This window comes from Ictalurus punctatus, chromosome 4 (genome assembly GCF_001660625.3).
Source record: "Ictalurus punctatus breed USDA103 chromosome 4, Coco_2.0, whole genome shotgun sequence".
In the NCBI taxonomy this organism is placed as follows: domain Eukaryota; kingdom Metazoa; phylum Chordata; class Actinopteri; order Siluriformes; family Ictaluridae; genus Ictalurus; species Ictalurus punctatus.
In genome coordinates, this window is record NC_071284.1 from 23,321,047 (window position 1) to 23,345,441 (window position 24,395).

The 24,395-nt window shown below is 39.8% G+C and overlaps 1 protein-coding gene across 1 annotated transcript in view; it reads left to right on the forward strand.

Annotated features, from left to right (window-relative positions):
• Positions 1-24,395, forward strand: part of shkbp1 (SH3KBP1 binding protein 1) — a 36,541-nt gene extending 12,146 nt beyond the window's left edge. The window contains exons 6-18 of the mRNA XM_017466655.3: positions 988-1,068; positions 1,212-1,382; positions 1,854-1,944; positions 5,127-5,317; positions 6,179-6,294; positions 11,272-11,359; positions 12,296-12,412; positions 12,919-13,089; positions 13,823-13,978; positions 14,715-14,811; positions 16,663-16,847; positions 21,718-21,844; positions 22,859-24,395. Coding sequence (XP_017322144.2) covers positions 988-1,068; positions 1,212-1,382; positions 1,854-1,944; positions 5,127-5,317; positions 6,179-6,294; positions 11,272-11,359; positions 12,296-12,412; positions 12,919-13,089; positions 13,823-13,978; positions 14,715-14,811; positions 16,663-16,847; positions 21,718-21,844; positions 22,859-23,378 — 2,111 coding nt within the window. The 3' untranslated portion in view covers positions 23,379-24,395. The remainder of the gene's footprint in view (positions 1-987; positions 1,069-1,211; positions 1,383-1,853; positions 1,945-5,126; positions 5,318-6,178; positions 6,295-11,271; positions 11,360-12,295; positions 12,413-12,918; positions 13,090-13,822; positions 13,979-14,714; positions 14,812-16,662; positions 16,848-21,717; positions 21,845-22,858) is intronic.

The following is a 24,395-nucleotide window of genomic DNA, read 5'->3' on the forward strand; positions in this document are numbered from 1 at the left end:
TTGCTCTCGACTGGCATGCTGCCGTCTTGGGTTCGAATCCTGGGTGAAGTGTCCCTGTCCACATTGTTCTAAGAGCCATTTAAAAAATTTGTGTTTTTTTTTTTTTTTTTTCCATGTGTTGAGTTTTTAACATCTGTCTGACAACTACATGAGCTTGGTTTTGTAACCTATTGGCTCCTCTTTGTGAATAACTACAGGTTTTTTTGGTCATGAACAGTGAAGACTAATAAATGCAAAACTGTCCATATTCTCTTTCGGCTAGGTAATAACCCACAACATCTGGCCATGTCTTCTTTATTTTTATCAGAAAATTTGGTGGGATTTTACGTCAGATGATTAACAAGGCGTCCTGAGGCGAGGACTGACCATAGATCAGTACAAACACTGTTGAATCATTTCAGTTTTATAAATCTACATTATAAAACTGACCGGAGAACAGTTCAAATTATATATTAAACACCGGTTCATTGGTTCACCTGGAGATAAACACCCCCTAGCAGCGAACCATCAACATTTCGAAAGGTTTCGAAGCAGTAATGACATAATGAAGCCTTGTTTGCTGAGATCACGTGACAGTTTTTAAATTTTTTTTGTAACAAACGCATGTGCAGCACCAACAGGAAGAAAGTTTAATTACAGTGGAAAACGATACTTGATTGTGAGCACCTTTTATTTTATTTTATTCCTATCCTAGTGTTTAGCCAAATAGTCATTCGTTATCTCATACTAACAATCAAATAAAAAATCACAGCCTTCTAACTTGCACACATACTTCTTTATGTGTAAAATTAGTGTCTACTAGTAGCTACAGCGTTCTTGGTGGTTGCTCAAATTTTATTTGTCGAAGGTTTAATGAGACTTTATTGGTGCAATTTCTTCTGATGTTAAGAAATATTGACGGGTTTTATTGGCCTAATAATATTTTAATTAATCTGGTCACTTTTAATGTTCATTAGAATTGTTGTTGGGTTTTTTTTTTGTTTCTAGTGCGTAAACTGCAGCTGTGCAATGAACTCGATCGCTCATCATGTGGCTCAGTGCTGTTTAATGGCTATCTGCCTCCTCCAGGTGAGCCGCACTCGCAGACCACCACGCGTATAGCATATATCTTATATTGAACAGAAAAGGAGCTGAAAATTCTCAGGCATTCACATAGCTTTTTAGTGTTCAGTCTACGTATAACCCACAGCCGTGTATTTTGTGTATATCAGTGTATCCTGTGAAGCGCAGGAACAGACACAGCGTTGCCGGCTCTCAGTTCATGGCTGGCCGAGCTGTCCCTCTGGAGAGAGCCACGGTCCGACGCAGCAACACAATGCCGCCCAACCTAGGCAACACAGGCATGCTGGCAAAAATTACTGCTACAGAAGAGAAAATCTCAGGTATTTCCTTTCTTTCTTTATACAAGCGTGCCCCAAGCCACAAATTATTCACCATAATGGGTGCTGTTTTGGTACTAATTTATTTTATAGTTTCATCCAAAAGCATAGTAGATAATACTCACTGGACTAATAATAAAACTGCTAGAATCACTATAATGTCTCCATATAGGGCTTGCTTACCCAAGATGTGGTACCGTGGACTTATAACAGTCAGGCATTTGTAGTGATGTTTGTATGAGCTATGTAGTGAATAGGATATGCGATTTAAGACATGTACACGGTAAACTACTGATTGTGAGATGTTTTTGATAGTGTTTATGTTGCATCTTTAATAAACCGCTTGTTCGCTTGAGTTGATGTCCATAGAGGACTGATGTTGTTGAGATTGAGAGTGTTGAATGTAGCATGACTAGAGTGCGGTTTGGGAAATGGTACGTGCACAGTTCAAACTTCTCTCCTTTGTTTTATCAGGTCAGGGCTCAGATCCAGGAATGGTACGGATCATATGTGGCCATCACAACTGGATTGCAGTGGCTTACGCACAGTTTGTGGTGTGTTACAGGTAAGCGTATGTAATTAATAAATAATTATTGGCCATGTTTTTTTTTTTGTTGTTTTTTTTTGTTGTTTTTTTTTAATCAAGGTTTATAGTCCCTTTGCAGTAAATTCTACATGTTTTGCTGTAACTGTTTTGTTTGTTGTTTCAGAACAAAAACTGTGCAGTGATGATTACCTCATAATTAAAGGATGCTGAAATAGCTTAAAATTGATCAGCAAATAATGTTCTCCTTTTCCTTAATCTGTCAGGCCAAGGTTTCCACTTGTAAATCTCATTCTCCTAGATAACTGCCCCATACTGTTATGGTGTTCATCTGCATGCTGAATTGTTTTTTTGTTTTTTTTCATAGGATGTAGGCAAGACATATGTGTGTCCAAAATCACATGGACAGGTCTGTTTGACATAATAAGGATTAGGGCTGGGTAATATGATATTGTTATACAGTATCTCACAAAAGTGAGTACACCCCTCACATTTTTGTAAATATTTGATTATATCTTTTCATCTGACAACACTGAAGAAATGACACTTTACTACAATGTAAAGTAGTGAGTGTACAGCTTGTGTAACAGTGTAAATTTGCTGTCCCCTCAAAATAACTCCACACAGCCATTAATGTCTAAACCACTGGCAACCAAATTGAGTACAATCCTAAGTGAAAATATCAAATTTGGCCCAAAGTGTCAATATTTTGTGCAGCCACCATTATTTTCCAGCATTGCCTTAACCCTCTTGGGCATGGAGTTCACCAGAGCTTCACAGGTTGCCACTGGAGTCCTCTTGCACTCCTCCATGACGACATCATGGAGCTGGTGGATGTTCGAGACCTTGTGCTCCTCCACCTTCTGTTTGAGGATGCCCTACAGATGCTCAATTAGGTCTAGAGACATGCTTGGTCAGTCCATCACCTTCACCCTCAGCTTCATTAGCAAGGCAATGGTCATCTTGGAGGTGTGTTTGGGGTCGTTATCATGCTGGAATACTGCATACTGATCATGCTCTGCTTCAGTATGTCACAGTACATGTTGGCATTCATGGTTCCCTCAATGAACTGTAGCTCCCCAGTGCCGGCAGCACTCATGCAGCCCCAGACCATGAAACTCTCACCACCATGCTTGACTGTAGGCAAGACACACTTGTCTTTGTACTCCTCACCTGGTTGCCGCCACACACGCTTGACACCATCTGATCCAAATAGTTTATCTTGGTCTCATCAGACCACAGGACATGGTTCCAGTAATCCATGTCCTTAGTCTGCTTGTCTTCAGCAAACTGTTTGCAGGCTTTCTTGTGCATCATCTTTAGAAGAGGCTTCCTTCTGGGACGACAGCCATGCAGACCAATGTGATGCAGTGTGCGGCGTATGGTCTGAGCACTGACAGGCTGACCCCCACCCCTTCAGCCTCTGCAGCAATGCTGGCAGCACTCATATGTCTATTTCCCAAAGACAACCTTTGGATATGACGCTGAGCATGTGCACTCAACTTCTTTGGTCGACCATGGCGAGGCCTGTTCTGAGTGGAACAGCCTAGGCCATCTTTATGTAGAGCAACATTTCTTTTTTTCAGATTCTCAGAGAGTTCTTTGCCATGAGGTGCCATGTTGAACTTCCAGTGGCCAGTATGAGGGAGTGTAAGAGCGATGACACCAAATTTAACACACCTGCTCCCCATTCACAACTGAGACCTTGTAACACTAACCAGTCACATGACACCTGGGAGGGAAAATGCCTAATTGGGCCCAATTTGGACATTTTCACTTAGGGGTGTACTCAATTTTGTTGCCAGCGGTTTAGACATTAATAGCTGTGTGTTGAGTTATTTTGAGGGGACAGCAAATTTACACTGTTACACAAGCTGTACATGTACTACTTTACATTGTAGCAAAGTGTCATTTCTTCAGTGTTGTCACATGAAAAGATATAATCAAATATTTACAAAAATATGAGGGGTGTACTCATCATAACTCACACTACATTCTTTCTGTTATATCATTCTTATGTCATTCTGTTAACTGCTAACTTCGCATCATTTTCAGTGTTTAAATAATAATTTTTTCAAGATATTAAAACTGCAGTACTGAACGTTTGCTTCTCTATCGCCATCTTTGTTTGAAACATAAAACTGCAAGTTACTTGCAGAGTTGGAAATTTTTTATTATTATTATTTATTTATTTTTTTTTTACGTAGACTGTGCTTCAGTACTACTCCTCTATGCGGATGAATCTGATGATTTGAGGTATTCATATGGGTTGTATATTAGTGCTAATACTTGACCACGGAGGTCGTGGCGGATACGGTTTTCTTGTAGAAGAGGTGAATTGCTGACCCACTGAAATGTTTTCAATCCATTCAGATCTGTCGCTTTCCCTTTTTGACTGCAGGCTCTCCACAGGTTGAGGCCTCTTGGTTTTGACAAAAGCTGATTCCACAGACGTCAACGTTTAGAACTATCCAGATTAAAAGCAGATATCTACGAGTTTAAATTCTAAGTATCTCTTGTAAGAAAACCTACAAACACTCCACCATCCTCAGCCCCCACACACGCGGTAGAGTAGCCGTGTCTTCTTCTTTCTGTTCACGGACGTAACGCAACCACGCAAAAGCGAATGCCGTCAAAGGCCACGCAAATGATCTCAAACTGACATTTCCTGCGAAATCTGACCCGACAGCGCAAATTATAAATCATTATTTTAAGCTTACCGTTGCGAATCGGGGTAAGGTAAGGAGACCGGTTTGAACGCTGATATTTTACATACTTGCTCAATAATTGTTTTTTGTTCATTTTTAACCAAAAAAGTTAGATCCTGCAGCTTTAAATAAAAAAAAATTTTTTAAAAGCAGATATTCTGTATTTTGATGCATGTTGCATACTGTCTAAATATTTTGACATATTGCCCACCCGTACTGATGATCTGGTGTGGTTTAAGCAAATATTTATAGTAATTAATGTAAGATTGTTGTAGTAGTAATAATAATAATAATAATAATAATAATAATAATACAAGATAAATATTGGGTGAGATAGAATTCATTGCCAGCATAGCTCCAGTGCAACACTATACTGTACGATACATCAGAATAAATAACAGCAGGAGATGAGAAATGTGGATCATGAAACATAATTGCAAATGGGAGTCTGAATTTTAAAAAAATGCTCTTGTCCCTGTTTCCCTCCATTTTCAGGGTTAAGGAGTCGACAGGGTGGCAGCAAGTGTTTTCGAGCCCCAGACTGGACTGGATCATCGATCGAGTCGCACTCAATGCTAAAGTCATGGGAGGGTCACTAGGAGACAATGACAAGATGGTTGCGGTGGCGTCCGGGACAGAGATCATATTATGGGCAGTCTGTCCTGAAGGAAATGGAAATGAGATTGGTAACATTTCCTTCTTATGGTTCCGAATTAAAGTGAGAATTCCAGAGTTGCTGTACGAATTGCTGTTTAGCATTCCCAACTCACCGCAGGAAGAATGACCTCTGTGTAAAATAACAGAAGTGGCTGTCCTAACGTCAGCATCTGATAAAATCACAGCAATGCACCGGATGTGGAGGAGGCTTAGGCTGAGGCACTGTTTTTTGTTATTGTGAAAAGTTGACATTATTGTTGCTTTTTAAAACAGTGCTGTCCCACCTCTGATGTAAAACGAAGATGCACTAATGCCACTAATTGACCATTACCATTTAGCACAAAACGGAAATGACAGCTCACCATGCAGTACCTCGTAGTATTCACCTGCGAGAACAGGTTCAGTTTTAAAACCTAAAATGTCTGCCCAACGCTTTTTGCTCATAATTTGTGTAGGCATGTTCTCACCATTTGTTACGATGGAGACACTGTCTGCCTTGGGTCAAAAGTGTCCGGTATTCCATCCTTTATTTTTGGACATCATGTTTCTTTAGAACGTCATACATAAACGTGTCCTACATGCCATTGAGTTCCTCAGTGTTCTCACAGTGTTCGAATGAATGTATATGAAGTACTTTAGTAAGTGCTTTTTAGGTGAGGAGTAATGTTCAATATTAGAAGCGCCACCCCAATGGATTCTAATCCACAGAAAAGATTCTTCTCTGTATCAGGAAGTTAAATTTGCCCAGGTTCCTCCATTCGCACTGGAGTGTGAAATGCCCCTCTATTAAGTATTACTAATATTGACATAGTAAATACTAATAATATTAAATTTAATATTAATTGCTGATTTTTCTTTTTTCTTTTTTAATGTAATCTTTTTTGTCCCAGGTGTCTTTAGCTTAAGTGTGCCTGTGGAGGCTTTGTTCTTTGTGGGGAATCAGCTCATCGCCACGAGCCATACAGGGAAAGTGGGTGTGTGGAACGCTGTAACAAAACACTGGCAGGTTGGTTAGCTCTGGATTTAGATCACAGTAGATGTAGTGTGGTTGTGTTTTGGAGAAAATAAAGAAGCCTTATCAGGAGGTTTTAGAACTGGCTATCTTCTGGCTTGACACACTGTCAGTCAGTACGTTTACATGGACAACAATAATCCGATATTAACCAGAAGACAATACTCTGATTAAGAAACTAGCATGTAAACAGCGATTATTGATTATCTTAATCCGACTAAAGTCACACTCGGAGTAAACACAAATCGAATTAAGACACGTGAAGTACACCTGTTTTCGTCACATTATGGAAGTGCATTATAGACATGTACACACCTTAATCACACTATTAAAGTTGTGCGGGAGATTTCACTGCATTGTGCAACAGGACACATACACACATGGCAGTGCTCCGCCATTTGATGAGAGCGAGGCTGTGTCCGAAACCACGTACTTACCTGTTATATAGTAGGTGAAATACATGTATCTCAGCTGCTATATAGTAGTTAAGTATGCAGTTTGGGACGCAGCCCATGGCTTCCAGCAGTCGTCTATTTGCATGTATAGCGTGATAAATAATTAACTGCACTTGAAGCTTTCGTAAAATTAAAAGTGAAACACCCGAAACTGTATACGGTACCATAACGAAGACGAACTGTATGTCGATACATGAAATTCTGGAGGGAACGTCAGACGGTGTGGTGACGTAATGATGTGTGCCGTTAATCGATCTATGTTCTATAACATGTAAAATGGGAACATGAAAGGAATATTCTAAAAGCGATTCATGTAAACACCTTAATCACAATATTGTCTTATTCAGAATAAGGTCAATAATTAGATTATTGCTTTCCATGTAAACTTGGTCAGTGCCAGCTGTTTAATTGCTAACATTTACATAAATCTCTCACTAGTACTCTAACTATGACGGGCATATTTTTTCTTTTTTTTTTTTCTTTTGGTTTCATAACACTTTTTATAATACAGAGTAGACTTATAATGTAATATAATATAATAAAACAGAATAATTTAATAACTCCATCCTCAGAAAACATTTTCTATTCTAATATAATTTCTATTCACATTCATATGCACTGAAGTGCTGAATGAAATTACCAGTGAAAGGCAAACCAAATATGTTGCTGTTGCTTCCACTACCTCTCTTACAACGTTCATTTTTGCGTTGACATATCAAATTGAGGTCTTCCGATATCCGCTGGTTTCAGTTTTTCGCCTGTGTTCTGAAAATAGATTTAACACCATGTTATAGAAAATATAGTCACAGTACAGTAGCCTAAAGGTAAATGCTAAAGAAAAAGAACTTTAGTGATTCAATAAACAGCTAATTTGTTTGTTTGTTTGTGAGTGTGATTTCTATTGGCTAACCCTTCCAAGATTGGCAGATTCATGTGTATTCAGGCTTTTTATTTATTTAAAAATTTTTTGCGCCAGGCAGATTTTATTTGCATCCAGTGTGACTGCTGCTTTAATGTGACTGTAGTTTGTTCAATAGCATGCTGGCACTTTGTGGATTTTTATTTATTTCATATATATATATATATATATATATATATATATATATATATATATATATATATATATATATATATATATATATACACACACACACACACACACAAACACACACACAAAGTATCTCACAAAAGTGACCCCTCATATTTTTGTAAAGATTTGATTATATCTTTTCATGTGACAACACTGAAGAAATGACACTTTGCTACAATGTAAAGTAGTGAGTGTACAGCTTGTGTAACAGTGTAAATTTGCTGTCCCCTCAAAATAACTCAACACACAGCCATTGATGTCTAAACCACTGGCAACAAAAGTGAGTACACCCCTAAGTGAAAATGTCCAATTTGGGCCCAATTAGCCATTTTCCCTCCCCGGTGTCATGTGAATTGTTAGTGTTACAACGTCTCAGGTGTGAATGGGGAACAGGTGTGTTAAATTTGGTGTCATCGCTCTCACACTCCCTCATACGGGTCACTGGAAGTTCAACATGGCACCTCATGGCAAAGAACTCTCTGAGGATCTGAAAAAGAATTGTTGCTCTACATAAAGATGGCCTAGGCTATAAGAAGATTGCCAAGACCCTGACACTGAGCTGCAGCACGGTGGCCAAGACCATACAGCGGTTTAACAGGACAGGTTCCACTCAAAACAGGCCTCGCCATGATCGACCAAGGAAGTTGAGTGTAAGTGCTCCGCGTCATATCCAGAGGTTGTCTTTGGGAAATGGACATATGTGTGCTCCCAGCATTGCTGCAGAGGCTGAAGGAGTGGGGGGTCAGCCTGTCAGTGCTCAGACCAAATGCCGCACGCTGCATCAAACTGGTCTACATGGCTGTCGTCCCAGAAGGAAGCCTCTTCTAAAGATGATGCACAAGAAAGCCCGCAAACAGTTTGCTGAAGACAAGCAGACTAAGGACATGGATTGCTGGAACCATGTCATGTGGTCTGATGAGACCGAGATAAACTTATTTGGTTCAGATGGTGTCAAGCATGTGTGGCGGCAACCAGGTGAGGAGTACAAAGACAAGTGTGTCTTGCCTACAGTCAAGCATGGTGGTGGGAGTGTCATGGTCTGGGGCTGCATGAGTGCTGCCAGCACTGCGGAGCTACAGTTCATTGAGGGAACCATGAATGCCAACATGTACTGTGACATACTGAAGCAGAGCATGATCCCCTCCCTTCGGAGAAGCATGATAATGACCCCAAACACACCTCCAAGATGACAACTGCCTTGCTAAAGAAGCTGAGGGTGAAGGTGATGGACTGGCCAAGCATGTCTCTAGACCTACAGTGAGGGGAAAAAAGTATTTGACCCCCTGCTGATTTTGTACGTTTGCCCACTGACAAAGAAATGATCAGTCTATAATTTTAATGGTAGATTTGTTTGAACAGTGAGAGACAGAATAACAACTAGAAACAGAAAAACGCATGTCAAAAATGTTATAAATTGATTTGCATTTTAATTAGGGAAATAAGTATTTGACCCCCTCTCAATCAGAAAGATTTCTGGCTCCCAGATGTCTTTTATACAGGTAACGAGCTGAGATTAGGAGCACTCCCTTTAAGAGTGTGCTTCTAATCTCAGCTCGTTACCTGTATAAAAGACACCTGTCCACAGAAGCAATCAATCAATCAGATTCCAAACTCTCCACCATGGCCAAGAACAAAGAGCTCTCCAAGCATGACAGGGACAAGATTATAGACCTACACAAGTCTGGAATGGGCTACAAGACCATTGCCAAGCAGCTTGGTGAGAAGGTGACAACAGTTGGTGCGATTATTCGCAAATGGAAGAAACACAAAAGAACTCAGTCTCCCTCGGCCTGGGGCTCCATGCAAGATCTCACCTTGTGGAGTTGCAATGATCATGAGAACAGTGAGGAATCAGCCCAGAACTACACGGGAGGATCTTGTCATTGATCTCAAGGCAGCTGGGACCATAGTCACCAAGATAACAATTGGTAACACACTACACCGTGAAGGACTGAAATCCTGCAGCGCCCGCAAGGTCCCCCTGCTCAAGAAAGCACATATACATGCCCGTCTGAAGTTTGCCAATGAACATCTGAATGATTCAGAGGACAACTGGGTGAAAGTGTTGTGGTCAGATGAGACCAAAATGGAGCTCTTTGGCATCAACTCAACTCGCCGTGTTTGGAGGAGGAGGAATGCTGCCTATGACCCCAAGAACACCATCCCCACCGTCAAACATGGAGGTGGAAACATTATGTTTTGGGGGTGTTTTTCTGCTAAGGGGACAGGACAACTTCACCGCATCAAAGGGACGATGGACAGGGCCATGTACCGTCAAATCCTGGGTGAGAACCTCCTTCCCTCAGCCAGGGCATTGAAAATGGGTCATGGATGGGTATTCCAGCATGACAATGACCCAAAACACACGGCCAAGGCAACAAAGGAGTGGCTCAAGAAGAAGCACATTAAGGTCCTGGAGTGGCCTAGCCAGTCTCCAGACCTTAATCTCATAGAAAATCTGTGGAGGGAGCTGAAGGTTCGAGTTGCCAAACGTCAGCCTCGAAACCTTAATGACTTGGAGAAGATCTGCAAAGAGGAGTGGGACAAAATCCCTCCTGAGATGTGTGCAAACCTGGTGGCCAACTACAAGAAACGTCTGACCTCTGTGATTGCCAACAAGGGTTTTGCCACCAAGTACTAAGTCATGTTTTGCAGAGGGGTCAAATACATATTTCCCTCATTAAAATGCAAATCAATTTATAACATTTTTGACATGCGTTTTTCTGGATTTTTTTTTGTTGTTATTCTGTCTCTCACTGTTCAAATAAATCTACCATTAAAATTATAGAATGATAATTTCTTTGTCAGTGGGGAAACATACAAAATCAGCAGGGGATCAAATACTTTTTTCCCCTCACTGTAAACCCTATTGAGCATCTATGGGGCATCCTCAAACGGAAGGTCGAGGATCACAAGGTCTCTAACATCCACCAGCTCCGTGATGTCGTCATGGAGGAGTGGAAGAGGACTCCAGTGGCAACCTGTGAAGCTCTGGTGTACTCCATGCCCAAGAGGGTTAAGGCAGTGCTGGAAAATAATGGTGGCCACACAAAAATATTGACACTTTGGGCCAAATTTGATATTTTCACTTAGGGGTGTACTCACATTTGTTGCCAGCGGTTTAGACATTAATGGCTGTGTTGAGTTATTTTGAGGGGACAGCAAATTTACAGTTACATAAGCTGTAGACTCACTATTTTACATCGGAACAAAGTATCATTTCTTCCGTGTTGTCACATTTAAAAGATATAATCAAATATTTACAAAAATGTGAGGGGTGTACTCACTTTTGTGAGATACTGTGTGTGTGTGTGTGTATATATATATATATATATATATATATATATATATATATATATATATATCTTTTTTTTTTTTCCTATAAATGGAAATCTTTTCTGTTATTGTGTGTGCACATGTCTATAGAATCAGGATGTGGTTCCCATAAACAGTTGTGACACAGCAGGGTCCTTCCTCATCCTTGGCTGTAATAACGGATCCATTTACTACATCGGTGAGTACTGTTTCTTTTTCGATATTAAAATCCCGTTCTCCCACCATTCACTTGACCATATATTTTATTTAATCGGTAGCACAACACAGACTATGCTCCCAGCACTGTGTTCATTATTGTTGTCTCTAGATGACCATACCTGTTATTACCTCCAGAAGTTACTTTGACAATAAAAGAAAAGGAGATAAAGAGAGGGCAATAAGCATGTGTCAGTATTAACAGCCCAGCTTTAAAACTGTCAAATAATGTTATCAACATATTAAGCATTCATCAATGTTTGAATGGTCAAGCAATTAACAAGCAGTTATTGTCCAGTCTTGCTTTGTGTCTCATATGTATATGAGAGAGAATATAGAGTTGTGTGTGTATATATGCTGAGCAGTCTCAGTTGACCTGGATCAAGCTGGCATAAGGAGGAGATCTAAGTGACTTTGAAAAGGTTGGGACTGGATGTCAGGCACTACAGTCACAAAGATTGCTCAGCTGGCTGTATTGCAGTGATTAAAGTGACATTACATTTAGATTTATGGGAAAGAAATCAGTAAATGAATTTGTTTTGTTTTTTTAAATCTCCCCAATACCTTGTCAGAACTGCCATTTTGTTGCAAATTTTTGCACTCTGGCCCTCTGCACTGGTAATACTTAGACTCTGTGGATTGCGTTCATATACAATGCTTTACGTAATCGCATCAATTGTGAACAAGTGTCTCAAATTTTTAAAAAGCTAAATGAAACATTGTTAGAGAAGTACTGTCCTTCTGCTCCCTCTGTATGGGATGGATTTATGACCACAGACACTGCCAAAAATGTTCAATACTTATGCGTAGTAACTGTTTTAGTTATTGTGATATGTATTTATTGTGCCATGTGCATATTTCGAAGTGTCCACAATATGTCTAACTTTCCATATGTGTGATTGGCTTGTGTTTGTCTCAGATGTACAGAAGTTTCCATTAAGGATGAAGGATAACGATTTGCTGGTGACAGAGTTGTACCGAGATCCCAGCGAAGACGCCATCACAGCACTTAGCGTCTATCTTACACCTAAAACGAGTAAGACACACACACACACAAGAGCAGCAATATACACTACTTTCTCAGATACATTTACATAAGTAACATCACTCCAGTCAGGTCCTACACAAGACCTTGGTTATGAATATTGATGCAGTGATACAAGCATTGAAAGTGTGGTGTAGTATAGTTTACCCTTTAATATCAGCTCTTACTTCACTATATAATAACACAAATATGTTGTTATACTTGCACAGTGAAAAGCTTAAATCTCTTATGATGCTGCTGTTTGTGTGTAAATTCTAATACCATGGGCTCTCACTTGAAAAAAGACTAAAGAAGTATATGGGTCAGTGCTGGAAATGTGTGAGCATTTGGTGAAACATTTCATGAGTTCCACCGGTTTCAGGGACTCTAGACAGGCGATTTGTAAAAGGACTATAGCGAAATTGTAGGGTCATGTTTTTGTTGTTTATATTAATTATACTAATATATAGCCCTAATTTTGTGTTATTTAGCTGCTGATGCTGGTGTGTGTGTTACAGGTGACAGTGGGAACTGGATTGAGATTGCATATGGCACCAGCTCAGGAGCTGTGCGTGTGATTGTTCAGCACCCTGAGACAGTGGGCTCAGGGCCACAACTCTTTCAGACGTTCAGTGTTCATCGGAGTCCTGTTACCAAAATAATGCTGTCAGAGAAACACCTCATCTCAGGTACAGAAGCGTGCATGCACACATGCTTTTCTTTTGCTTTCCATGTAATTAAATTTATGTGTGTAACAAAATTATTAGATCAGTTTATAGGATATGATGTGATATTGCTCTGGTAATCACATATAAGCTATAGATGCACTAGATAGAGGTTAGGTTTAAAAACAAAACAGAATGCACACATACATAGGTATTCTTTTAGTATTACATGGGGACGCTGTTTACAACTTGATTCGGATTGGCCAGATGAGGTATCGGCAGTTGCTAGTTCTGATCGATATAATAAAGCTGTTAATCTTCTATAAACTGACATATTTATCATTATACAGTATTCCAGTTGTATTTATTTTCATTGCAACACTCTGCAAAAGCAGAACAACTTAAACAACATGTTTTCCTTATAATTTCCTAGAAATTATTAGGTCACGCCAGTATTCATCCCAAACTGTGTTTCAGCCACAGACACAAACTCTCACCAAAGCAAATGTATTATTTGTTTGTTTATTTATTTATTTACGAAACAAGTACCAGTAACTGTATTTGTCAATACTCATGTGCACTTGTATCTTCAACAGCCTCACATGTTCAAAAAGCTCAGACACTTAGTGGAAACTGTGCATGGTTAAATCTTCTGCATTATTTCTAACTGTAGCGTTTATTAAAACACATACATTTTAAACTACACACCTGTATATATGTACAAGGGTATATTGAGTGTGTGTTTGTGCGTTTGTAGTGTGTGCAGATAATAACCATGTGCGTACCTGGACTGTAACACGGTTCAGAGGAATGATCTCCACCCAACCAGGCTCCACCCCCCTCAGCTCATTTAAAATCCTCTCACTGGATGACATTGATGGACATGCAGGCTGCAGTGCTGGCACTGAGATTGGTAAGCAGCCCCGCAAAACCAAAAGGTACCCTATATTGCCCTTACCTCAAAAGTAGTCGATCACTGAAGACATGTCTGTCTAATATAGGTAATTAGTAAAGGACGAACAGAGCCCCCAATGTATCATTGTGCAAACGCATGCACAATGGATCATTAGTAACATTTGTTCATAAACAGAAGAAAAAAAAAATTCAAATTATGTTACAAAACTCCAAAATGTGTCTCTATGTTATGATGTTTACATTATAACTAGATTGTGAATCACTTCTGATGTGCAATTTTGTCTTCAAATTTTAGAGATCTGAAAGCCACATCTCCTATGTGGTCTGATATTTGTGCAGGGTTACACCAAATTATTTGCTGAGAAAGAAAGCAATTTTTTACTTTACAGTACTACTTTCTTAGCTTTCCAAATTCCTTTATTTTATTTTTATGAACATCAGTGTCAAATAGTATCGGAAACCACAAGCAAGTCTATATGAGATACTGAACTACTTGATGCAGCACTATGAGGATTTAGATGGTTTACACAATGCCAAATCATTAGCTAGTAGGCCCCTAATATGTTAGTTACATTAGCATAATATCTTCAGTGACAAACTAAATACAAAGACTTCAGGCATAGAAAATGTCTTGATGTTTGGAGTAAGGAAAGTATTGTTTACACTGCTCCTTTAACATTGGTGTCCATTGCTAAGCCTCTAAGTGGAGATTTTTTCCTACTCCTGTTTCTCAGGTCCATATGGAGAGAGAGATGAGCAGCAGGTGTTTATTCAGCGCGTAGTTCCTGACACTGATAAACTCTATGTACGACTCTCCTCTAATGGCAAAAGGTAGAAAAGACCATCCATCCATGGAAAAGTTTCGATCCATCTTTTTTCTATTTGAATTGGAAAGAGAATAGAGAAAGAAGAACAGAAAGGGAGAATATGAGGACATAAAAATTCACCCGTTCTCTTTGAAAAAATTGTGTAGAAAATGTGAAATGTAGTCATATGAAAAACATAAGAACACCAAATGGAATTTTTTTTTTTTTTTTTTTTTTTTTTTTTTGACATTTGGACAAGCGAACATTTGATCCTCTTTGTAACAGTGCCTATTAATAAAGGGGATACACTCTATCAAATGGCACATAAAATGTACATTTTCTAGTAATTTTCACAATTTAAATGAACAAAAATCAGATCAGTCACATGGAAAAAGTAAGTACACCCCTACATTTATCTCACCTTCAACTCCATAAAATTAGAATCAGGTGTTCATGATTGGGTGCCAGTGATTAGAACCTGCTTCGGGAGTGCAGGTGGAATCTGTCTTATTTAAACCCCTCTCATATCTAGTGTCTGGTGTTCCCTTTCTTATTAAGGTGTGTGGTGTCATTTTGCCAAGATCTAAAGAGTTCTTTATGGCCTTCAGAAAAAAGGTTGTGGATGCCTTTGAGTCTGGTCAGGGATATAAAAAGATCTCCAAATTATTTGAAATACATTATTCCACTGTAAGGGAAATGATCAACAAGTGGCGAAGATTTCAAACACAAATTCAGCCCAAGAGCAGACCTTCTGATGCAAAAAGGAGTCTCCAAGAACCCCAAAATTTAATCACAGGATCTGCTAGTAAGTCTTGCAGCTGTTGGTGTGAAAGTGCATGCTTCTACAATCAGAAAGAGATTGCACAAATTTGACCTGCATGTGAGGTGTGCCAGGAAAAAGCCTTGGCAAGACAACAGTTGAGCATTGAGCATATAGACAAAGACCAGGCCTTTTGGAATAATGTGCTCTGGACAGACGAATCAAAGATAGAGTTGTTTGGCCACAGTAACAGCAGACATGTTTGGTGCAGACCAAAGACAGCTTTTCAGCAGAAGCACCTCATACCAACTGTGAAGCACAGTGGTGGAAATGTTATGGTTTGGGGTTGCTTTACTGCTTCACAGAATGGACCGCTTGCATTCATTGATTCAACTATGAATTCTGCATCATATCAAAGAGTGTTTGAAGATAATGTGAGGTCATCTGTCAGAATGTTGAAGTTGAACCGAAAGTGGACCTTTCAACAGGATAATGATCCTAAGCGCACTAGCAAATCCACCAAGGAATGGCTCAAAAAGAAGAAATGGAGGGTTATGGAATGGCATAATCAAAGCTCGGGTTTGAATCCCATTGAAATGTTGGGGAGGGGGGGGTGAAATGGCCAGTACATGCAAGAAAACCCTCAAACACCTTGTAGCTGAAAGAATAATGCATGGAAGAGTGGTCAAAAATTCCAGCAAGTCTGGTGGACAATTATGCAAAATGCCTACAAGAAGTTATTTCTACTAAAGGGGGCAGTACTAGCTTCTGAAGCCAAGGGTATACTTACTTTTTCCACGGAAGAATGACAGCTATTGATATTTCTGTTGAATAAATGACTGAAAAAGCTAATTTTCTTTGTGGTTTTGTTCAAGCACATCAACTTTATTAATAGGTACTGTTTCAAAGATGATCAAACGTTTGCTTGTCCAAATATGTCAAAAAAGCCAACAATTTCCATGGAGTGTACTGATTTTTCACATGATTGTATGTGGGTTTGAATAGTCACAGAAAATGGGTGGGGGGATGATAATATTAATACAATTAAAAACCATTGGGGAATAGAACGATCAAATCAACAATTTTGTGTGTGTGTGTGCGCGCACGTACACACAGGGTGTGTGAGGTGCGCTCTGTGGATGGGACTTCAATCACAGCATTCATGGTTCACGAGTGTGAGGGGTCAAGCCGCATTGGGTCACGGCCACGCCGCTTCCTGTTCAGTGGCCATGGCAACGGCAGCATTCAGATGTGGGACTTGACAACAGCCATGGAGATCGCAGCCAAGGTGGACATAAAAGGCATGTGAATTTAATTCTTTAGATGTGTACTTCCTGAAGAAAACATTATGCCTTCAAGGGGATGATTGTGGAAGGAAAGAAAGATTATGGTATTCAAAAAAAGTTGCATTGTAAAAAAAAAAAAAAAGAAAAAATTATATATATATATATATACACACACACACACACATATATACATACATACATACATACATACATACATATACATGAGGGGAAAAAAGTATTTGATCCCTGCTGATTTTGTACGTTTGCCCACTGACAAAGAAATGATCATTCTATAATTTTAATGGTAGATTTATCTGAACAGTGAGAGACAGAATAACAACAAAAAAAAAAGTCCAGAAAAAAGCATGTCAAAAATGTTATAAATTGATTTGCATTTTAATGAGGGAAATAAGTATTTGACCCCTCTGCAAAACATGACTTAGTACTTGGTGGCAAAACCCTTGTTGGCAATCACAGAGGTCAGACATTTCTTGTAGTTGGCCACCAGGTTTGCACACATCTCAGGAGGGATTTTGTCCCACTCCTCTTTGCAGATCTTCTCCAAGTCATTAAGGTTTCGAGGCTGACGTTTGGCAACTCGAACCTTCAGCTCCCTCCACAGATTTTCTATGGGATTAAGGTCTGGAGACTGACTAGGCCACCCCAGGACCTTAATGTGCTTCTTCTTGAGCCACTCCTTTGTTGCCTTGGCCGTGTGTTTTGGGTCATTGTCATGCTGGAATACCCATCCACGACCCATTTTCCGTGCCCTGGCGGAGGGAAGGAGGTTCTCACCCAAGATTTGATGGTACATGGCCCCGTCCATCGTCCCTTTGATGCGGTGAAATTCACTGTCCCCTTAGCAGAAAAACACCCCCAAAGCATAATGTTTCCACCTCCATGTTTGACGGTGGGGATGGTGCTCTTGGGGTCATAGGCAGCATTCCTCCTCCTCCAAACACGGCGAGTTGAGTTGATGCCAAAGAGCTCCATTTTGGTCTCATCTAACCACAACACTTTCACCCAGTTGTCCTCTGAATCATTCAGATGTTCATTGGCAAACTTCAGACGGGCATGTATATGTGCTTTCTTGAGCAGGGGGACCTTGCGGGCGCTGCAGGATTTCAGTCCTTCACGGCGTAGTGTGTTACCAATTGTTATCTTGGTGACTATGGTCCCAGCTGCCTTGAGATCATTGACAAGATCCTCCCGTGTAGTTCTGGGCTGATTCCTCACTGTTCTCATGATCATTGCAACTCCACAAGGTGAGATCTTGCATGGAGCCCCAGGCCGAGGGAGATTGACAGTTCTTTTGTGTTTCTTCCATTTGCGAATAATCGCACCAACTGTTGTCACCTTCTCACCAAGCTGCTTGGCAATGGTCTTGTAGCCCATTCCAGACTTGTGTAGGTCTATAATCTTGTCCCTGTCATGCTTGGAGAGCTCTTTGGTCTTCGCCATGGTTGAGAGTTTGGAATCTGATTGATTGATTGCTTCTGTGGACAGGTGTCTTTTATACAGGTAACGAGCTGAGATTAGGAGCACTCCCTTTAAGAGTGTGCTCCTAATCTCAGCTCGTTACCTATATAAAAGACACCTGGGAGCCAGAAATCTTTCTGATTGAGAGGGGGTCAAATACATATTTCCCTCATTAAAATGCAAATCAATTTATAACATTTTTGACATACGTTTTTCTGGATTTTCTTGTTATTCTGTCTCTCACTGTTCAGATAAATCTACCATTAAAATTATAGACTGATCATTTCTTTGTCAGTGGGCAAACGTACAAAATCAGCAGGGGATCAAATACTTCTTTCCCTCACTGTAGGTGTTTGTGTGTGTGTGTGTGTGTGTATATATATATATATATATATATATATATATATATACACACACACACACACACACACACACACACACACACACACACACACACACACACACAGTGAGTGTACAGCTTGTGTAACAGTGTAAATTTGCTGTCCCCTCAAAATAACTCAACACACAGCCATTGATGTCTAAACCTCTGGCAACAAAAGTGAGTACACCCCTAAGTGAAAATGTCAAAATTGGACCCAATTAGCCATTTTGTCATAAGTGTCAATATTTTGTGTTGTCACCATTATTTTGCAGCACTGCCTTAACCCTCTTGGGCATGGAGTTCACCAGAGCTTCACAGGTTGCCACTGGAGTCCTCTTCCACTCCTCCATGATGACATCACGGAGCTGGTGGATGTTAGAGACCTTGTGCTCCTCCACCTTCTGTTTGAGGATGCCCCACAGATGCTCAGTAGGGTTTAGGTCTAGAGACATGCTTGGCCAGTCCATCACCTTCACCCTTAGCTTCTTTAGCAAGGCACTGGTCGTCTTGGAGGTGTGTTTGAGGTCGTTATCATGCTGGAATACTGCATACTGATCATGCTCTGCTTCAGTATGTCACAGTACATGTTGGCATTCATGGTTCCCTCAATGAACTGTAGCTCCCCAGTGCTGGCAGCACTCATGCAGCCCCAGACCATGACACTCCCACCACCATGCTTGACTGTAGGCAAGACTCACTTGTTTTTGTACTCCTCACCTGATTGCCGCCACACATGCTTGACACCATCTGATCCAAATAGTTTATCTTGGTCTCATCAGACCACAGGACATGGTTCCAGTAATCCATGTCCTTAGTCTGCTTGTCTTCAGCAAACTGTTTGCGGGCTTTCTTGTGCATCATCTTTAGAAGAGGCTTCCTTCTGGGACGACAGCCATGCAGACCAATGTGATGCAGTGTGCGGCGTATGGTCTGAGCATTGACCAACTTCTTTGGTCAACCATGGTGAGGCCTGTTCTGAGTGGAACCTGTCCTGTTAAACTGCTGCATGGTCTTGGCCACTGTGCTGCAGCTCAGTGTCAGGGTCTTGGCAATCTTCTTACAGTCTAGGCCATCTTTATGTAGAGCAACAATTCTTTTTTTCAGATCCTCAGAGAGTTCTTTGCCATGAGGTGCCATGTTGAACTTCCAGTGACCCGTATGAGGGAGTGTGAGAGTGATGACACCAAGTTTAACACACCTGCTCCCCATTCACAGCTGAGACCTTGTAACACTAACAAGTCACATGACACCGGGGAGAGAAAATGGCTAATTGGGTCCAATTTGGACATTTTCACTTAGGGGTGTACTCACTTTTGTTGCCAGCGGTTTAGACATTAATGGCTGTGTGTTGAGTTATTTTGAGGGGACAGCAAATTTACACTGCTACACAAGCTGTACACTCACTACTTTACATTGTAGCAAAGTGTCATTTCTTCAGTGTTGTCACATGAAAAGATATAAACAAATATTTTCAAAAATGTGAGGGGTGTACTCACTTTTGTGAGATTGTGTGTGTGTGTGTGTGTGTGTGTGTGTGTGTGTGTGTGTGTGTGTGTGTGTGTGTGTGTGTATATGTGTGTATATATATATAATTCTAGTTGTGCCCAAATGTTTGCATACCCCTTGTGGAATCTGCTAAATCTTAGTACTGTACAAAATAAGAGGGATCATACAAATCTCGTTTTTTATTTAGTCCTGTCCTGAATAAGCTATTTCACATAACAGATGTTTACATATAGTCCACAAGACAAGATAATAGCTGAATTTATAAAAAATTACCCCGTTCAAAAGTTTACATACCCTTGATTCTTAATACCGTGTGTCGTTACCTGATCCATGACTTTTTTTTGGTTTGTGATAGCTGTTCATGAGTCCCTTGTTTATCCTTAGCACTGTTCTTCAGAAAAATCCTCCAGGTCCTACACATTCTTTGATTTTGCCGCATCTTCTGCATATTTGAGCCCTTTCCAACAGCTATATGATGTTCAGAACCATGTTTTCACACTGAGGGACTCGTACACGACTATTACATAAGGTGCAAACAGTCACTGATGCTCAAGAAGGCAACACGATACATTACGAGTCAGGGGGGTGTAAACTTTTGAACAGGATGATTGGTGTAAATTGTTAGTATTTTGTCTTCTGGGAGACATGTAACTATCTTATTTAGTGTCTGAAGTACGAAATGAAAAAAAAAAGATCTTTAAGCAAAATAACAGTTTACACTGATCATCCTTTTCAAAATTTTACACCCCCTGGCTCTTAATGTATCGTGTTGCTTTCTTGCGCATCAGTGACTGTTTGCACCTCATGTAATAGTTGTGTACAAGTCCCTCAGTTGTCCTCAGTGTGAAAAGATGGATCTCAACATCATATAGTCACTGTTGGAAAGGGGTCAAATATGCAGAATATGCTGGAAAAGCAAAGAATGTGTAGGACCTGGAGGATTTTTCTGAAGAACAGCGGGCAGTTTAAGTGCTCAGGATAAATAAAGGACTCATGAACAACTCTCACAAAACATAAAAACAGTCGTGGATCATCCAGGTAACACCACACAGTATTAAGAATCAAGGGTATGTAAACTTTTGAACGTGGTAATTTTTATAAATTCAGCTATTATCTTGTCTTGTGGACTATATGTAAACATCTGTTATGTGAAATCGCTTATTCAAGACAGAACTAAATAAAAAAACAACATGGGATTTTTATGATACCTCTTATTTTCTTAACAGCATTAAGATTTAGCAGATTCTGCAAGGGGTATGCAAACTTTTGAACACAACTGCATATTTTGAAATTCTATTAGATTAACTGTTTGTAAGTTGTGGAGCGGAAGGAAGAAGGGCAGAAGAAAGTATTGGAACAAATGGATAAAGGAATGGAAAGAAATTAAAATGTATCAAAATTGCATTAGTTCAAAGCAATAGTTCCAAACTTTAATAAAAAATATTTTAACGTGTGTGTGTGTGTGTGTGTGTGTGTGTGTGTGTGTGTGTGTGTGTGTGTGTGTGTGTGTGTGTGTAGCACTAGGAGGCCCTACTGAGGAAGAGCTATTGGAGTTGTTGGATCAGTGTGACTTGGCACTGACCAGAACACCAGACATGAGTCCTGCAGTATCGCTCACACACTCTTCTCGCAACTCTACCTGCAGGTACGTATATACACACACACACAAAAAAAAAAACTCTTCACTAGCTAACTCCAAAAGAGCTAGTACTTAACTAGATAGCTCTAACTATTTACCATATTAGCTAACTTGCATCACGTCTAGTGATAGTCATTAGATTTTATTAAAGAGAAACTGCTTTTCAAGTTGGATTAGACTTTTTCGTCCATGTTCATGAGTAGCTTATGAGGTGCTTCAGCTACCAACGCCCACTACTTTAACAGGGTATTAAGTCACTTTGCCTAATAAGCTGTTAACATTGGTTGCGTCTCACTATATGAGGATGTGGAGTTGATGTGTTTATTCATGTGCATATAGTTTCATACATTATTTACTTACTTATTTATGTATTTATTTAATTATTACATAGAGAGCTCCCAGTGTAAACTCGTACTGGCAGGAACGTTTTAGGAAACTCTTCTATACACGCACACGCGCACACACACACACACACACACACACACACACACACACATTTAGAATTATTCTGTGCACATGTTGATAAATGAACTGCCTGAAATAAAAAATAACTAAATAAAATGATTAAAAGCTCATTACTGATTGGTCAGACAAGAAATCCCACCAGAGGGCCCTGCAGGTCTAATTCGACTAGATAAAAAGTTCCTGGTTGCTCTGTAATTTTGCTTCAAATAATTTATTTATTTTTATTCATTTAATACATTTTATTTTTATTCATTTCCTAGTTTTCTTTATTTTAAAAAATTCCTTGCTTCCTTCTTTCTTTCCGTCCCTCCCTTATTTATTTTTTTTGTTTTCTTGTCCTTAATTTTTGTTTTCTGACTTCTCTTCCTTCTTTTGTTCTTTCTGGCAGCTTTCCTTCCTTTCATTGTTTAATTTCCTTCACATCCTCTTCCTTTTCTTTCTTTCTTTGTTTATTATGGTGGGTGGGTAGACATGATAAGGTGAGAAATTTTTTTTTCCAGCTAAATGCGCTGTTGAAATTCTGTTTCTCCCCTTTCCCTCTCTGCTTTCCTGTAGTCTGCAGTCCCAGTTGAGCGAGAGTGCACGTGTCGGTGCATCTGGCGTTCGTGGCGTCACTCTTCCACGACCTCAGCAAGCGTTTATAAGAGCGCGTGATATTCCTCCTCATCTCGGCCTCAGCATGAGCTCTTTGAGCAGCAGCACGAGTGAACGCGAGAGGGAGCGACACCTGGACAGAGAGAGAGACAGAGATGGTCTTTTTGCCCCTCAGAGAGGCAGTTTTGTAGAACGATGTCAGGAACGAGCCAAAAGCTCAGACATTGCAGGAACAGAAGCTCGTCTTGGCCTCAGACCACATTTATCATCGTCGGCATCCAGGTGGCCTGCCCCCTCTGTCTCAAGCCACGCCTCTTCAAATTTGAGCCCGATCAGATCACAGACACCCACATCTCCTCGACGAGGAAACGCATTGCCTGTAGGTGAAGCTGTATCCACTGAAGCAGGGCCTAAACCAGAAAGCCCCTCTTCCGCACCACCCACCAGTCCTAAACCACATATGAATGAGACCAGCTTCTAATTGGCTGATATGCAAATACTACTGCTTAATTGACATGTAAGTGGACACACTCCCTCAGCCATGCACCTGCTGTTCAGGTGAATTAGTGTGAATGAAGAGGTATATCAAGTTTGTATTTCTTATTTTCTTTCTCTAGTTTTGATTTCTTTCTTTTTCTTCATGTTTTTCTGCTTATTTAATTGAGCTCTTTATGATTTATTTATCTTTTCTTTTAAGAGTGTCTTCCAGGGCTGTGTGTGTGAGAGAGAGATGATTTGGTTTTGATCAATCTGTTGTACCTGGTATTTGAAAACTACACAAGAGCTCTGTGTGCTCCTCAGGCATACATTTTCAGGGTATTACTGCTTTGTAAATTTAATGCAAAGCTACACTGTTGTATAATGTTACAAAATATGGAATGATGATATGTTGACTGATGCATATTAATCTTCGCTCAGATTTTTCTAGACTTCAGCTGGTCATGTGCCGATATACATTCATATCTTAATCATTGCCTAACATTTTTATCATGGTTTGTGATCTCACTGTATGATGTTTAAAAAGTGTAATATGGGTAACTAAGGCCCTAGGACATTATGAATGCTTTTCCGAATATGTATACACGATTTTTAAAAAAAAAATTTTTTTGGTCACAGGTGTAAGCTTGTGGTGTTTTTAATAGATATTTCATCACTGCCATTATAACATGGAAGGTTTTGTAGTCTTTTTTTCTATCATGTTGAATAGTGTGTAACCCCTTAAATTCCTGGCTTATTATTCTGTAATTCGTCTTAAAGTACATTATATAGGAACTGCTATCAATTATTTAGTAATTCCAGTAAAGCTAAGAGGAGAGTTATGTAGTTATGATCGTGCACATTGTAAGTCTTTCTGGTCCTATAGGCATGTCTTGGGAGTTGAAGGGATTAATATGTATTAAGGTTATCCATATATGCATAAGTATCCATAGTGTATAAATATTTATATATTACAATTCAAGTCACAACAAATTCAAATAAATATTGTATAGCAAACACC